Source organism: Pagrus pagrus (assembly GCF_965226575.1).
Source record: "Pagrus pagrus genome assembly, chromosome: 15".
Lineage (NCBI taxonomy): Eukaryota > Metazoa > Chordata > Actinopteri > Spariformes > Sparidae > Pagrus > Pagrus pagrus.
In genome coordinates, this window is record NC_140199.1 from 10321747 (window position 1) to 10337668 (window position 15922).

The window sequence follows — 15922 nt, forward strand, 5'->3', positions numbered from 1 at the left end:
TCCAGATATTCTTATATTGCCAGATTATGTCCAACCTGGAGATGTCAAGAAGTGCGTTTCCAAAAATGACCAACAGGAGGAGCCAGATTCTTAAAAATACACAGTTTTATTTTATCACAGAGCCGTTTTCAAGCTGCAATACAAGGAATATTTTATTGGCTGGCGCCGTACTCCCATACAAACAAAACACAGTATGGAGGTGCAGACCAATGTGTGCTTTTTACAAACATACGGCTGGTGTTATGAATACTGTGTACACGTAAAGCAGACTTTAAAAAAAACAACAACAAAAAAAAACTTCAGAAGGCCACAAAAACGCAAAGAAAATATAACACTGACGGGCAAAAGGCCTTTAACTCCCCGAACAAGACTAACTGAGCGAGAGTTTGAAAAACAAACTAGGGATGCACGATATATATCGGACCGATAGTAGAAAATTCACATTATCGGTTTTTATCAAATAATGAAATTACAGCCGATAAATAGAGCCGATAACACAAAGCCAAATAGCTTTAGTTGACTTACAAAGTGCAGCTTTTACACACAGTATGTGGCAGTATGCACCTTTAAAGTTGGTTTGCCAGCCACAGACAAACACAGAAGAACAACAACAATAATGCTGCTGCTGCACCTGTATAGAGCCACGCAATGTAGACAGATGTCGTCACTGGAGGGGGACGAGTCTAACACAATAAATCTTATTAGAGCTATGAATAATAAATCATCCATCTTTGCCTCTTTACCCTCGGGGGTGCATAAACTACAAGTTATGAACTTATTTAAAAAATACTGTATCGGTAGTGAGAAGCGGGTGATTATCGGTATCGGCTGAAAACATCCATATCGTGCATCCCTACTAAAAACTACTTCTGATATAAAACCTATCTTCCATGAGAACACGTTTAATTATGAGAAATGTCTCAAAATCTCAGTCACGATGGCACATTTCATGTCACTGAAAGCTGCATATTTCTCTTCTTGTGCTGCGTTCAAAAACACATTATGGCAAAAAATCTGTCCAGGAAGACACGAACTGTAAAAACTTCACAATGTGGGATCAGAGAATGAAATTTCTACTTCTATTTGGCAGATGAGGACAAACTGAAACAGACTCTAAAACTAATCTAAAACTACAGGAGAGACGAAATGTCACTCTCTACGACAATGAATATTCAGCTGTTAGTGGCCCAGATTATTGATTAAAACCTCGTCTTTAGGATTAAAATCGTCCTTACATTCTTTATGTAGCTCACACACACTCTCACACACACGTGACCCTAGTTAACGCTGAAACTAGAGGGAGCAAAGCGGTTTACACGCAGCCGTCTGATGGATCATGACCTTCATCATTTCCCCACGTTGTCTTTATGTATTTGGTTTGATCAAAAATAAAAGCTGCAACAGTTCAATGTGATGTAACGCTCATTATTAAAAAAAATCGCCGAGGGTCACAGTTTACGAAGAGATGGGTTATATTTAGAGGTTAACGTAGACGAGCCGAACACCAGAATCGAAGAGCCTCGTTTATATAAAAAACGTGTTTAGAGTTTATTTACACACCATCAGAACTTCATTTGATTACCAAAGATTGGATTGTTTCAGAGAAAGTGAAAGACGTGTATAACTTAACAACATAAAACTATATTGCAACTTTTAAAAAATTTTGTGCAAAAGCTCATGTAGTGAACGAGGCTCCCGGATGCTTCGTGTGCAGTCCGTCTTCATCAACAGCGTCTGAGCTCATCATTTGGCAGTTTCTTCTACATGACGAGTCTACTACAGCGGATTTCTGTTAACACTTTTGGTTTTGATTTGTTTGTCGAGTTGCTCTCTGCACTCTTCAATCTGTGTCAGAGAACCAGCTTGATCAATGGCATCAATTAGAAAAACAAAAAAATTCAGTAACACAATTCACTGTCTGAGACGAGTCTCTACCGCTCGCGTCAGAAGACCAAGGTCGTTTGGTCTTCTGGTCTGTGCTGTCTCCACTCAGCTGGAGGTTGTCGAGGAGCTCTCCCTTACAGAGTGATGACAGGGAAAGCGTTGGAGGCCGGTTGGTCTAATCTACGTCTACTGAAGGGTCTGCTGGAGATTTTAGATCATGGCCCGGAAAGCAAACGAGACCGCAGCGCCCAGCGCCAAGCCGAGGGACAGGAAGAAGGCCATGATGGCCCCCGCCGTCTCTGCCTCGTGCGGTGCCACCTTCCTGTACAGAGACAACACAGGGACAAAATTCATCAGGAGGGAACGGTTCATCATTACACACAGTTCTGTTTGTGGTGAAGTATACTGTAGATATGGACTCACTTAAAGGAATAGTTCAACATTATGTGAAATATGACTTCACTTTCTTCACAAGAGGTGAATGAAAAGAGGCAGTCACTGATGTTCAGTGTTGTCTGTGGGGTTTTAGCATTTATTTTACATATTTTATATGTTTTACGTTCAAGTCTTTGTATGTTCTGCGTTTTTAATACATGCAAGACAAACTTCTCCTTGGAGACAGCACAGTTAAAATTAGGCAGGGGACACTGCTGCAAGGAATCTACGTCTGTCTGTCTGTATGTTACTTGTATATCTCAAACGTTCATCTGATCTACTTCACACTTGACGCCTCCCTCTCAGCGGTGGCTGTGGTCTGACTCAGAGAGTACCGATGTAATCATCCAGATTAAAATTGTAAAAATCACTCATGTGAGCAGTTCTGGAGGCTTCAGACTGGACCTGTAAACCCCTCAGTTTATGCCGAACAGCATGTTTTGAATGAGCACTGTGATAGTTTGTTTAATTTGTATTCAAGCAAAACATCAGTGTGGTCTTGGTTTTTGGGGGAGTTACAAGCTGCAACAGTTTATTGACAACACTTTGCTGTCCAAGTTGCATGTCATCTTGGACAATGGCTCCCATCCACTCCATGACGTCGTGGTCAGCCACAGGAGTACATTCAGTACTAGACTGATTCCACCAAGATGCACCACAGAGCACCACAGGAAATCATTCCTCGATCAAACTGTATCAACTCCTCGCTCTGAGTGTCAGACACTCTGAGTCGATAGGACGACTCTCGACGCTTCGTTTCTCAAATAATGTGCAACAATTATGACAAATAATGTGCAATAACCAATATTTTAACTGTAGCATTATGCTTGCCTGCTTCCAGTTTTTATGCTAAGCTAGGCTAATCAACTCTAGGGCTCTATCCCAAACCTAAAAAAGAGAATTCCTCCCACAGACATGAACATACAGTGAGCGTTTGAAGTACTTACTTGGGTCCAAAGCACATGCAGAGACTGGCCAGGTATCCGTTGGAGAAGGAGAAGAAGATCATGAAGATGATGTAGAGTGCATCGTGTGCGAACCACACGGGGAGGTAGTAACGAGGCTGGACGTTACACAGCATGAAGAGAGGGATGAAGACGACTCTCAGACCCACCAGGACAGGAAGCCAGATACTGTCTTTACCCGGCTGGAGACAAACACAGCAACATCAACAACAGAGACAAACATTTAACTTCAGCTATTAACAACACTGTAATGTGTGTCCGTACTGATTACGGTGGTTGCTTTGGTGTATTCATACACATGTATGTAGAGAAGTGTGTGGATTTTTGGAGATAAATCTTTATTATACATGTATTTTTATTGTATTTACATTTTTTTTCTCTTTTTACGATGTTAAAGTTTCTCTAAAGAGATTTATGAGCTCATGTCTTAACGTCCTCTCAATGTATTTTAACTTTATAACTGGTGTGGTTAACAACTGTAACTTTGTGGGAGAAACGGGTTTAAAGACACGAGTGACCAAATGACCCGGAGTCACAAAGAACCTCAGTGAAAACGGTCACGATCCTGATCAGCGTCGTCTTATGATGATAAATAAACTCACATGGTGCTGGAGCAGCTGACTACCGTTATCTGCACTAATGTACCGAGGAGCCGCACTCAAGAGCAGGTCAGACTGGTTTAGCTGACTGTACTCTGCACAGTCTGCACTGAATGAATTGATTCAATTTGGATCGCAGGAAATTGGACTTGGGAATTTTCTCTAAGACGTTTTAAGAGATCTGAGTTTATCCTGTGAAAAGATGAGGCCAACTTTCGACAGAGAAAACTGATGATTACTGTATCAGTACAAAGAAAAACTCTCTGACACACTCGATCCCTGGAAAAATAAAACAATGCAAACTAGCAGCAGAATAGAAATTCGTCAGAAATGAATTCCTGACAATGGAAACAAAGCTCAGGGGACTTTTTACCAGATGTACATGAGGGAGCAGAGTGAGCAAACCTTCAAAATAACCACAATCACAACTCTCTGACCACAAAACCACTTCCTTTACACAGCACGCCGCGCACGCACGTACACACACACTATTCTCCAAAACAAACCTCTGATCTCAGCAACAAAACTCGTCTCCTTTATTTTCACACAGACGCTGAGTGACTGATGCGTTTCCTCCGTTCCACTCATGACTCATTGATTTATTCCCGTGTAAACATTTTATTTGGCCGAAGGCTTTCATTAAAGTGTAAACAAACGTCTCTGCTGTCCACAGCACCGAACGGCCGCCAGACAACAGCAGATCAGGCTAAATATTATGATGCCGTCTTTTTAAATGGACTCCATGAGGCAAAAGTGTTTATGAAGAGGACATTTCTTATTGGACAAGTTTGTTGATCGGCCTGTGAGAGGTAGCACAGTTGGTCACCGTTAGAACTACAAAAGTAAATGTTATTTATACTCCAAATGCTTTTGTTTGACTATTTTTTGTATTGTTGTCTGATGGCAATGGTCCAGAAAAGCGCCTTATAAATAAAATAAATTATTATTATTTTACAGGTGTTTTTAGAGGAAGCAAACATAAAAAGGTAACTGTCAGGCAGGAATGACAAAACCTGCAGAAAACCTGACAGTTAGTTGGGACCAAGCCTGTGAACTACTTAAGCTGGCTCTGAACCCAAAGAGGAAGCCCAGTCCTTCCGAGCAGGTTAAAAAGACTGGGCCCTGTTGTGTTGTTACTGACCCACATACAGATGGCCGTCAGACTCCTGCCAGCCCAGTCCATCACGTTGAAGAGGAGGAAACACGATACAGGGATGAAGTACTTTTCTGAAAATGGAGCGAGACAAACAAGTTGTTGTTAGCAACAAGACTGCAGATCTAAATACCCGACGTCTGTAGGTTTGAGAGGTGGAGCTAAATAAAGCTTGTGGCTTTCTCCTTCATGGAGGAAGGAAACTGTTGTCCGCTTGGATTCACAGATTCAAAAGCAGACCCACAGTCTCAACAGAGAATCAAATCATCCTTAGAGACGTCTTAAACTATGTTGGTGCTGTGATTCATGAAGGAGAAAGCTCGAAAACTTTTCTGAGCTACACTGCCAGCCTACAGGGAAGAGAGGTTTTATTTGAAGATTTTCAGAGGAGATACTTCTGTGCCTAAACTAGTTTAAACTACAAAGATCTGCAAGCGAAGCAACAGTCAAGTCCAATTTAATGCAAGACAAAGAAAAGAAAAGGAAAAAGATTAAAGTCCAAGACTGTGGTGACACATTTGTGCCTCGCAGATTTTATCACTGTCTGGTGGAGTCATTTCTTACTTTCTGGTTCACAGTAAAATTATGTAAATTAGTTTAACCCACAAAGAAAGCAAACAATTTTGGGTGTGCCTGACTCTCCCGCATTTATTTTGTTTGTCAGTATCACGTGTCATACATCATTTAATTAAGGAGAACCTGCAGTTTCGGTCTGGCTGATTTTAAAGTCACAGTTTTATATTTGCTTTGTCTGACAATGGATGAATTTACAGGAAGTTTAAGAAACGCCGGCCAAGCTTTGGTGTTTTTTTGTTTACTGAGAACTCAAACAGAACCTCAGGAAGTTCAGTTTTAGTTAATCTAAAAAGATGTACTTGGATGTTTAATACTTCCAAATGATTTTTTATCTACATCTGACCTTTCCTAAGCAAGTTACAGCCATTTATTATAATATCATGCAAGGTGTATTTTAATGAAAGACAGGTAATCTATATATTTCATTTACTGATCATGTAGATGTGCCCAACAAAGTTCAGAAAGTAAACAGAAAAGGTTATAGAAAGATTATTCGAAGCAAAAAGTGTTTGTTTTCTTCAGAGAAATATATTATCTACTGAAAATGAACAAGAGGAAGAAACTACGTTTACTACGGAGTCTCTGAATGCCAAAACAAGTCATGTGTGATACCACTGAAAAGCTGAAAAACTCCATTGTACACGAGTTAAAAGCCTATGGTTAGGATTAGTGGTTTAAAAGTTATTTACATTTTAGAACAAAAGCTATTTTTAGCCGCTGGTAGTCGTCGGTTTGAGGTTTGAGGGTGGAACTAAACACAAAACAACCGCTGTTACTGATTGAGGTCAGGAGTTAAGAATCTTCCCAGACTAGTAAATGTCTCAAAGGGGGCAAAACCCTGGCAGTCAATCCCTCTCAAAGGAGGGATTATCAACGTTTCTGTCTCACTAACTACTTTAGCAGTGCAACTTTGTACAGATTTTAGATGTGCAGACTCACCCCAGACGCCTCCATCTGCTACTGTGGACCTGACCTCGACTGTGACGGCTGGGAATGTTCCGATGGTGACGGTGAAGATGAAGCAGACGGACAGAGCCATCACCCAGATCTGATTACAGAGCACAAGACAAAATAATCAATATTATGCAACCACTTTCATCTAAGTCATACATGTAGAAGGTAAAAAAAGAGGTCATGTAGGGGAAGAGGAAGTAAACATCTACAATTATTACTGGTTAGTCTCAGTGTGTGTCACATCAGCTTCTGTTCACCTGTTTGAAGATGTTTAACACAGACACGCTGGGTTTGGGCTCGTCATCCATCAGACTCACCACCGGTCGCTTCTCTGCAGGACTTTCTGCAAAAAACAGCTCTCTGTCATCATGTTGGTTGAGTGACACACAAAGTAAGACCATCATTCCCCCATTTAAGTGGGTTCTAGTTGTTACGTAACACAGAGTTCCCATTACACGCTCACAAGCCAGTAATTAATGCCACACAATCACATTAGTCAGTCGAGTTGTCGCCAAAACACAAACTGAAACACACATTTTCAGTGGGTTTGGCTTCCATTAGCAGTGTGTAATAAATAGAGCAGGCCTAAGAGAGAGAGACGTCGAGATGAAGGCACGTCTGGCACAAAATATGATAAAAGCTTCTTTTTTTCCAGAAGTATGAATTATTCTCATTTTTTAAATTGACAATTTTAGATGACTCACAGTTGGAGCTCTTTCAAGGCTTGGAGAGAGATGAAACTCTCCTGACTGAATCACCCGTGTAACAGATGAGTAACTGTGTTAGAAAAACGTCTGGGCGTTCTTCTACCTCACCACAGAAAAATGTAGCAGAAAGAAGTAAAGTGGATGATTTCTATGAATAAATATAAAAAAAACTTGGATCACAAAGGTTCAAATTTTGTGTGCAGCGCTTACTGCAAACACAAGCAAAAGACTACTGACAGAAACCTGATGATATTCAGCAGATTAAAATAATAAGTCATAGAAACACCAGAAATACAGAGAAAAAAATCCTCAGACAAGACAAAAATACAAAACTGAAGGGCAAAAAATAAACACAAATTATTAAGTCAGAGGTTCTTTTCCTTTTTAAGACCTGAACAGACAAAAGATGTTGAAGCAATTTCTTTTATAGCGAAGACAGAATTTATGGAGTCCTAATGTATGTCAACATTCAACTTTAATGAGTGTTGCCTGCTCAGCGTATGAAGAAACCACAGCACCTCAGACGTTGGTGTTTCATGCGGTGACACAAAATTAGTGTCGACTGTTGAGAGGTTGTGAAGGAATCAAAGGAATTTTCAGGTGTGCTGCGTGCAAACAAGTCGTCTGGGACAACTGACGAGAACAAAAAGATGGCACCAAGCCAGGTGCCAATGTTTGAAGCTAGCTAACATAACATTAGCATAACGTAAAGCTTCTATTGATAATGGAGACCCTCATTGTCTAAAACTAAATAAATTAAACAATTACACACTAATTGATGTTTGACTCCTGTGCGTAACAATTTTACCACCACTCTTGGATGCACCACCTGCAAATTTATGGTAAATTAAAGACAATTTACAGCCTTAATTTCCTTGATTTTATTTAAAGACTTCTCAGGACCCTAAATATCTGAGCAGGCCTGTGAGCACTGTTTGTACCTTTTCTGAGCAAGTCCATCTTGTTTTCCTCATCAGCAGAGGGTCTGGATCCACCACTCTCAGTATAGTACTGGAAAAACTCCTGTTGACGAAAACAAAATCCATAATGAGCCAATTTCATTGACCTGGCGGAGCAGAGAGGGTACAGGGGAAATGACATCATGTTCCCTGAGAAGCTGTTTATTCCCACTGGATGGGTTTTCCATCACCTCACAGACGTCAAAAAAGTAAAAAACTTTTATTAATCATTTATCTGAAAGCACTTATCTTAAGTTTACAGGGAGCTTTCTAGCTTTTTAATAACCACAAGATGGCACATACTTCAAAGTGGTTTAAAACAAATACCTCATGATAAAACATATTAGAAAGAACACATTTTTAAGTTCAGAGAACATGATGTCTTACCATCCTGGGCAGAGCGAGGTAGGACATTATGGCCAGCAGAATAACAACACAGGCTGTGATGAAGTAGCCAAAAGCGCTGTCCTGCAGGGCTGAGCCGCCTACAGACAAAGACAAGAGACATTGAGTCATGAGTGTTTTTTAAGACATCAATAATATTGATTTAACTCTACAGTTTTTCTTGTGGGCCACAGCTTCAGCCAGTATTCCTCTTTTAAAACTCCAAATGTTGGATTATATAATCATACTAGGGCTGAAATTAATCTTTATTTTCATTATCAATTAATAAACACTCAAAAAAGACAGAAAAAAACAGTAAATCCACAAAATATCAAGTATGAAACCAGCAAATGTTGGACTATGTTCTTTAAATAGTTGCTGGTTACGTTTCTGTTGCACTACTAATGTGTATGAGGCTAAACGAACTCGATGCAAGCTGGGATCGGCTCCAGCCCCACAATGACCCTGAACAGGATAAGTGGTTATAGGCGATGGATGGATGGATGGATGGATGTAGCCTGATGCAGTTGAAAGCCAAGTAAACAAAGTGTATTTTGGTTTCGACAAGCTATTTGACAATCCCACCGATAACGCCTGAACTACTTAATCCAGTCTGAGCCATGTCGTCAAGAGGAAACTCTCACAACACAAAGAAGAAGACATACGGACTTCAAAGAAACTATCGCTGTTTTCATAATTCTGTCTGGGAGGTCAAATTAAAGAGCAGCCAGTATCATTTCTTATCAATCATTACCCATCTGGCTGACCTTTTACCAAAACAACATTTATCACTGAACACATTTAATATTGAATAATGTTTGTATGTGAAAGTGTGTTTATAACTTTCACTTTAAAGCTTAAATAAACTTGTTAGCTACAGAATTGTACGTCATGTCACTATTTTCAGTGTAGTTTTTACAAATTGTAAATTTTCTTTCGATCTGTTAATATATTAATCGTTGCGGCTCTAACAATAAAAGAGGTGAACTAGTCCTTTATGTGTGGGACATACTGGCCAGTGCGCAGATCATGGAGAAAGCAGCGAAGGCGCCAGCCAGCCCCTGTCCGCTCATGATGGGAGTGGTGTAAGAGGCAGGCAGAATCCCTGCAAGCCCGAACAGACTGCCCTGAAGAATCGCCCCGAACGCTGGGGGGGAAACACAAAACAAGACGAGGACATTAAAGAGTTTGTTACCTTAAAGAGTTAATACAGAAAAAAACACTCCACAGCAACACATCAAGAGGTCCATGAAAAATAATTGCTTTCACATACAGGGAGAGATGACACCCTTTCTAAAAACATGATGCAAACTTATTGTTTTACATAACTCATATAAGTACCATTTTCTTGTCTTTTCTGTGCATCTCACTTTACACAAAGTTTTGGCCAATAAGCTTTTTCAGACAAACTTGCATCACACCAATGGATTACAACCCATTATAGAGCCACTTTGGAAGTTAATTGCTATAGCTGCAGAAATCTTCTAACAAGTGAGGAATGTGCCGACGTCGATATCAAAGCCTCAAGGTCACGGCGTCCTCCCCTCCAAATCAAACACGATGGGCTGTTCCCTCATGTAGACCTGGGGGTCAGGACCGGCCCAACGGGGATAAGGAGGGGGGTGAGCTTATCCCTGCTGCTCAGTGAGTCATTGTAAATAAACAAAGGCTGTGAGATTGCAGACTGTGTTCTGAAGCTCAGTGTGCTATGAGAGTGGAGGATTTCCCAACACAGTGGATGCAGAGGATGATGATCAAAGACGGAGAAGACACATGGAAATAATAATTTGCATGAGGAAATGTGGCAGAGGCAACAGAGGCAAGTAAGGCACTCCAATACAAAAGCCCTGCAATACATCTTCCCTTCATTAAGATTATAATAAAAATGCAGCTTAGTGTCAGACTGACTCCACAGTTTGAGAAATCTTGAGACAATGAAAGGAACAAAGAAATTCATATTAAAAAAACACTTTGGCAAATACTTTCAACAACAACAGAACATTACAACCTTTCTTAAAAGCAGCATTAATTGCAGGTCTGTTGAATTCGACTGTATCAGTCTTAGCTAGATGTAACTAATAACGTGGCAACTGAATGTATATTAATAACGTGGAAAAAAAAAGCACCAGTGAGCGCCAATGACTCATTGGCGCTCACTTACAACATTAGTATATAATGTTAATATGCACCTCATTAAGACTTATATGACCATATTACCTATTAACATGTTAATTACAAGGAACTTAATATAAAGTGTTACTGGAAATTGTTTTAAATAATCAATACATAATCTAGAATTTTTACAGTTTTCTTTTTACAGAAAACATGAAGAACTGATGATCAGGGAGTAAAACTATTCAAGCACACAATATAAGAGATGCAGAAGATCATCTTGACTTGTGCATACCCGAGTGTATGTGTAACTAAGCCCTTTATCGAAGGAATGTCACAGAGAACCTCCATATAACAGGGTACCAGGTATTGCTGTACTCAGAACAGCTTGGCAGGAATTTGACTTATTCAATTTAGTTTCCTTGTGTAACAGAGCCTTCACGCGAATGAGAGCAGTACAGGTTACAGTAAGCCGACTTGCGCAGATAAAAACTAAAAACCCTTCCGTTTCATTTTGTTCACCTTTTGATTTTGCATTCTGAATTACTTTCCTCGCTTTGACAACTAAAATATAATGAAACAATACTAGTTTCATATTTAGAAACTCACAGTTGATGCAGATAATTTTGATCATTGTGATGGTGAAGAAGGGCAGTGGGGCTACGTCAACCTTGACGAAGATTGCAGTTAAAAGGAAAACCACGAAGATGACCGCCAGGCTGCCAGATATCCGCAGCTTCTGAGGAATCCTGAGTCACACAAAAAAAAAAACAAAGAGAAATGAAATATAATAAAAAAATAAATGTTGGGCTGAGTCCAATCATTGAAAACAGATGTTGAAAGTAAATGTTAATATCATGTTCAGGGGAGCAAATATCCAACTGCTTAGATTCATTAGAGATCAGAGAAATGTTCAAAGAAAGAAGAAGAAAGACAGGATACGTTCTTAAAGCTGACAGAAAGTAAATAGCGCGTACTATGCAAGAGTTGAATTACGATTAATTTTTCAACAGAAACAAAAGAGAAACATTTTGCAATAATGAGGCAAGAGGGTCAAGTTGAGATCCTCCCAACAGAAAATGGAAAATAGAGTGTGTTGCGTCATTTCATAATGAGCAGTGCCTTGCTCTTCACAAAAGGAAATGCTAAAATAATAGAAAACTTGAGGAAGTGAGGGACAGCAGGAGAAAAGAATAGAGTTTGGAAGAGATGCAGGGAGAGGTAAAGAAGTAGATGGGGGGAAGTCGAGAACATAAATAGCATTCCTGGGTGTGTTTGTGCAGGGGAACAGTTGGCCGTGGTCAGGGTCCACCCCAGATCTTTCTCAATCCGACTGTAATTAAAGCAAACATGCTGGAGGCATACAGACATACGTTCACATAACAGGATTATGTTACCTGCAGTGGCATGGGGTTGCCAAGGGGTGCTGATAAGCAGGAGGGTAGACAGAAAGAGCGGGAAAGTAAAAGGTGTAGAATTCTCCTCGAAAGAGTTCATCCTTTGAATGTGATGTTTCTCTTTATAATACATTAACTAAAATTCAGTCCTTCTAATCTACTCAAAATACTACAGCATACATTGTCTCAAAAGGACACCAAACCATCTTAAGACCGAGGCTTACATTCTTACTGTGGTCCCTACAGCTCGGATTGCTCACTTGCCATTATGCAAACACTATACATATTTTCCCCCATAGGCTTTAACTCAATGCTTCCTGTAGGTGGAGAAGTGTTCATACTAATGAATAAATGTATGTCCGTATGGAGCAAGGGTGGATACCTCTGATGTATGAAGGAGTTGAGGCAAGTAAAGATGAGCAGAGGCACCATGGCACAGAGCGTCATCACGTTGTTAAACTTTGACTCCAGCACATTGCGAGTGTCAACGCCCACCAAAGTCCCATTTGCTGTGTGATTGGAGGTGGCGTCTTCGGTCGAGTCCTTCAGTCTGGTTGTGAAGTACTAAAGAAAAGGATTAATGAATGCACATTTGTTATGATGGCTACCAGCTTTTGAAACTCAACAGTAACAGTTGCACCGAATGACTAATTAATGAATATGGGGTTTGTGCTGTATGAATTTAAATTGCAGAGATGTAAGCAGCATATAGTCTGTTTCATGGCCTAGAACTTTATTTTTCTGTGACATTTGAGGAAAATAAACCATCTACTAATTAGAAAGCCAATACTGAGAGGCGTTTCTAATACTTTTACTTTTTTAACCAGTTTAGAAACTGGCAACTGAGTGACTGTTGAACGTAGTACAGGGAACTTTTACCTGATTATGAAATGGTCTCAATTTAATACTGATCCTTCTATGTAACAAACAAGACCATCAGCGACAAGATTGGCTGAGGAAAGAAGCTGTTCTGCAGTAATTAAGTCTTTTAAGTGCATCTTATATATAAAAGTGGTTTTCCAACTTTTCTTTGTCAAAACAATTGAGCTCTATAAGGTATTTGAGCTTCAACAAAAGTCCTCCCCCAGGGTGGGTCAGAATAAACTCCCCCAGGATAATGAAACTGAAATTCCACATTTTAAGAAGTTAACCCATTAAGCTGAAAAAGAATGGCTGGAGATTAGAGAGACTAAACCGCTGCCATGAAAATCCACCTGGCTGGAGTCAGGTCAGCCATCCTGAGTGAAACCAGGTGGTTTTGGGAGAAAATGTAAATAAACAATCTTTGTTTTCTCTGACTGAGGTGACCTTCCTCTAAGTGGAGCCAAACCTTTTAATTAACTTGTCTCTCACCACAAGGCCACCAACAGGGCTCTTCCTTTCACTTCTATCCCTAAGTTGTTCCTTGGATTAGGGTTGCAAATATTTTCACATTCAGACGATTGCAACTTTCTTAAAATGTTACTTAACTTACCATCGTTGCCGTCATGAAGAAATTCCATGGTAAGAGGGTTCCCAAGCCCAGGATGAATAAAATGATCCATACTGCATTGTATCTGGGAACAAGAAAAAAGGAAGTTCACATTAATGAAGTCATTCAACTTCATGTCAACAGTTTATTCACTGGAAATAATCCAAATGTCATTTTGTTGATACAGCAACTAAAACAGATTTCTCTTACTTGTCCCGAGGTGCGTTGATGGCCGTCATGGTTCTCGTTAGACTGTCGGAGTCACGTGCTCAGTCAGGGGTTAATCAGGGTGGCACCAGGTCTGAAGTGAACAGATAACAAATACATATGCCAAACGGGAAAAACATTTAGAGTTTGACATCAGCAGCCATGTGTCTCTCCTTTCTATATTTAGATATTTGAAAACGCAAGTTCATTTATGGGCCCTCAAAGCAAATAAACAATCAGTTGCATTATTAAAATGATACAACTAACCATTTACACTAACAGTGTCAGGTTGAGTTTAAAACCAGCTCCAAATTCACAAGAAAAAATCATGTTTTATTACAGAGAGCAACAAAACAACCACAAGAACAATGAAGGGTTAAACAAACACTGAGGTCACACTCAGATAACAAAATTCAAAGAAGAGTGCCGCTTTGTGGTTGTTGTATAACAGTTGTGAAATTCACAAGATAAGCCTCAAATCAGTTAGAAACACACTCAACACCTCACAAAGCATGTAATCTCTTAAATATGCTAAAAAGCATAAAAATTATTCAAAAGCATGACCATTTTTTGCCCCCACTATCATTTAAAGAAAACCATGACGTGTAAATTTACTTACAGCTGAGTAAAGGCTCCTCTTTCCTCTGGTCAGATGCAACTAACGCAAAGGCCAACCGCGCTCTGCATGCTTCACTATATACCATGCAGAGGTTTAGTAGGTTGACACCCAACTGTCTGCTGCTGCCAATTGGACCTGCCCTCTTTGCATCTCGGTTTCCATCCCACCCTCTTCCTTTTACCTCAAACTCCCCTCAACCCTTCCTGCACATTTTTGCATTTACATTCCAAGCATATGTGTGACAGTCTTTGGCAGATACCATGCAGAACAACTCCTTGTTTTCTTATCATTTCAAGCAAACAGTAAATAGAGCAAAAGTTAAGTTTGCAGTGCTCAAAAAAGAAGCAAACTGAACAACTAAGAAGGACACGAAGGATCGTTTTTACATATTATTCCACAATGTTCTTGAGTCTCATGCTTTTGCATTTCCATCTGTTCCACTATCTTATTTTCAATCTCTACACCCACGCCTTCTTAATTTCTCCCTTCATTTCCCTCATGTTTCCCACTGCCTACTAATTTCTCACATCATTTCATCCACTGTTCCTCTTCAGCGCCTCTATCATTATTATTTTCATATCCCCTGGCCTTTATTGTGCATTTCATACTTTCTTGTCCTACTTTCACCAATGTCCTTTTATTACCTCCCATCACTTCTCTGTCAATTTCTTGCTCTCATCTTCACTCTTAACTTCTCCCTCCCCTCTTGTCCTAGCATCTTTTCCCCAGGATCTGATGGAAGACATGTGCTCAGATGGCTGTGTGACACCTTCTCCAAACAGAACAAGTTCTCTTCAAGACGCCCCTCCTTAAAAAACACAGAGCAATTTGGCATCAAATCAAGCTAAACAACACAAGGCGAAGTTTAGGCTGTCTCAGTAAATCCATGGACCATGAGCACTTGGATGCAACAGCTCTAAATAAAATGCAAAGATTGATTGTCCACAAATTTCTACTCCTGGTGCTAGCACTATGAATCAATATTTGTACGAGTAGGTTCCCATTTTGTTCGTTTTCACCAGGAAACACGCAATGGTTTCATAACAATCCACACTTGGCGCCAAGAAATGCAGCAATGCTTCAGCAAACACAGAGAAGAAGACTGCTGTACAGATGGATGTAAACAATCCAGATTTCAAACTTTTCAGAAAAATCAGCTTTGGAAATGTTTCATGAGGAAGGACATGCATTCAACACGTTTACAGTTGTTTTTTAACTAAGTGATGCCTCCTGATCCATTCATAAGTAAAGCTAAGACAGGCATGCATGATTAGATTAATTCACAGTTGAATAGATTGTTGTTGCTGCTGCTGACTAACATAACATGACCAATCCCATGTTTGATCTGGCTGGTCATGAGTGTGCTCTCAGCAAGGACAGAGACTGCTCTATATGAATGTGGCCACACACACACACAAACAAACACAAACACACACACACACACACACACACACACACACACACACACTATAGCCCACTAAGTATTGTGTATCTAAACTA

The 15922-nt window shown here is 40.0% G+C and overlaps 1 protein-coding gene across 4 annotated transcripts in view; it reads right to left on the reverse strand.

Annotated features, from left to right (window-relative positions):
- Positions 1-87: 87 nt before the first annotated feature.
- The window catches only part of LOC311270626 (equilibrative nucleoside transporter 1-like), a 40190-nt gene continuing 24355 nt past the window's right edge, over positions 88-15922 (reverse strand). For 2 of the 4 annotated variants that reach the window (XM_084375637.1, XM_084375636.1), the window contains exons 2-13: positions 13807-13897; positions 13600-13681; positions 12508-12689; positions 11338-11477; positions 9629-9763; positions 8620-8717; positions 8215-8296; positions 6824-6909; positions 6552-6660; positions 5025-5110; positions 3267-3466; positions 88-2206 (exon numbers count right to left, since the gene is read on the reverse strand). In XM_084375637.1, the coding sequence (XP_084231763.1) occupies positions 2095-2206; positions 3267-3466; positions 5025-5110; positions 6552-6660; positions 6824-6909; positions 8215-8296; positions 8620-8717; positions 9629-9763; positions 11338-11477; positions 12508-12689; positions 13600-13681; positions 13807-13835 (1341 nt within the window). In that variant the 5' untranslated portion in view covers positions 13836-13897 and the 3' untranslated portion in view covers positions 88-2094. Of the gene's footprint in view, positions 2207-3266; positions 3467-5024; positions 5111-6551; positions 6661-6823; positions 6910-8214; positions 8297-8619; positions 8718-9628; positions 9764-11337; positions 11478-12507; positions 12690-13599; positions 13682-13806; positions 13898-14422; positions 14509-15066; positions 15226-15922 lie in introns of those variants that run through there. The other 2 variants (XM_084375639.1, XM_084375638.1) reach the window with 2 other exon arrangements.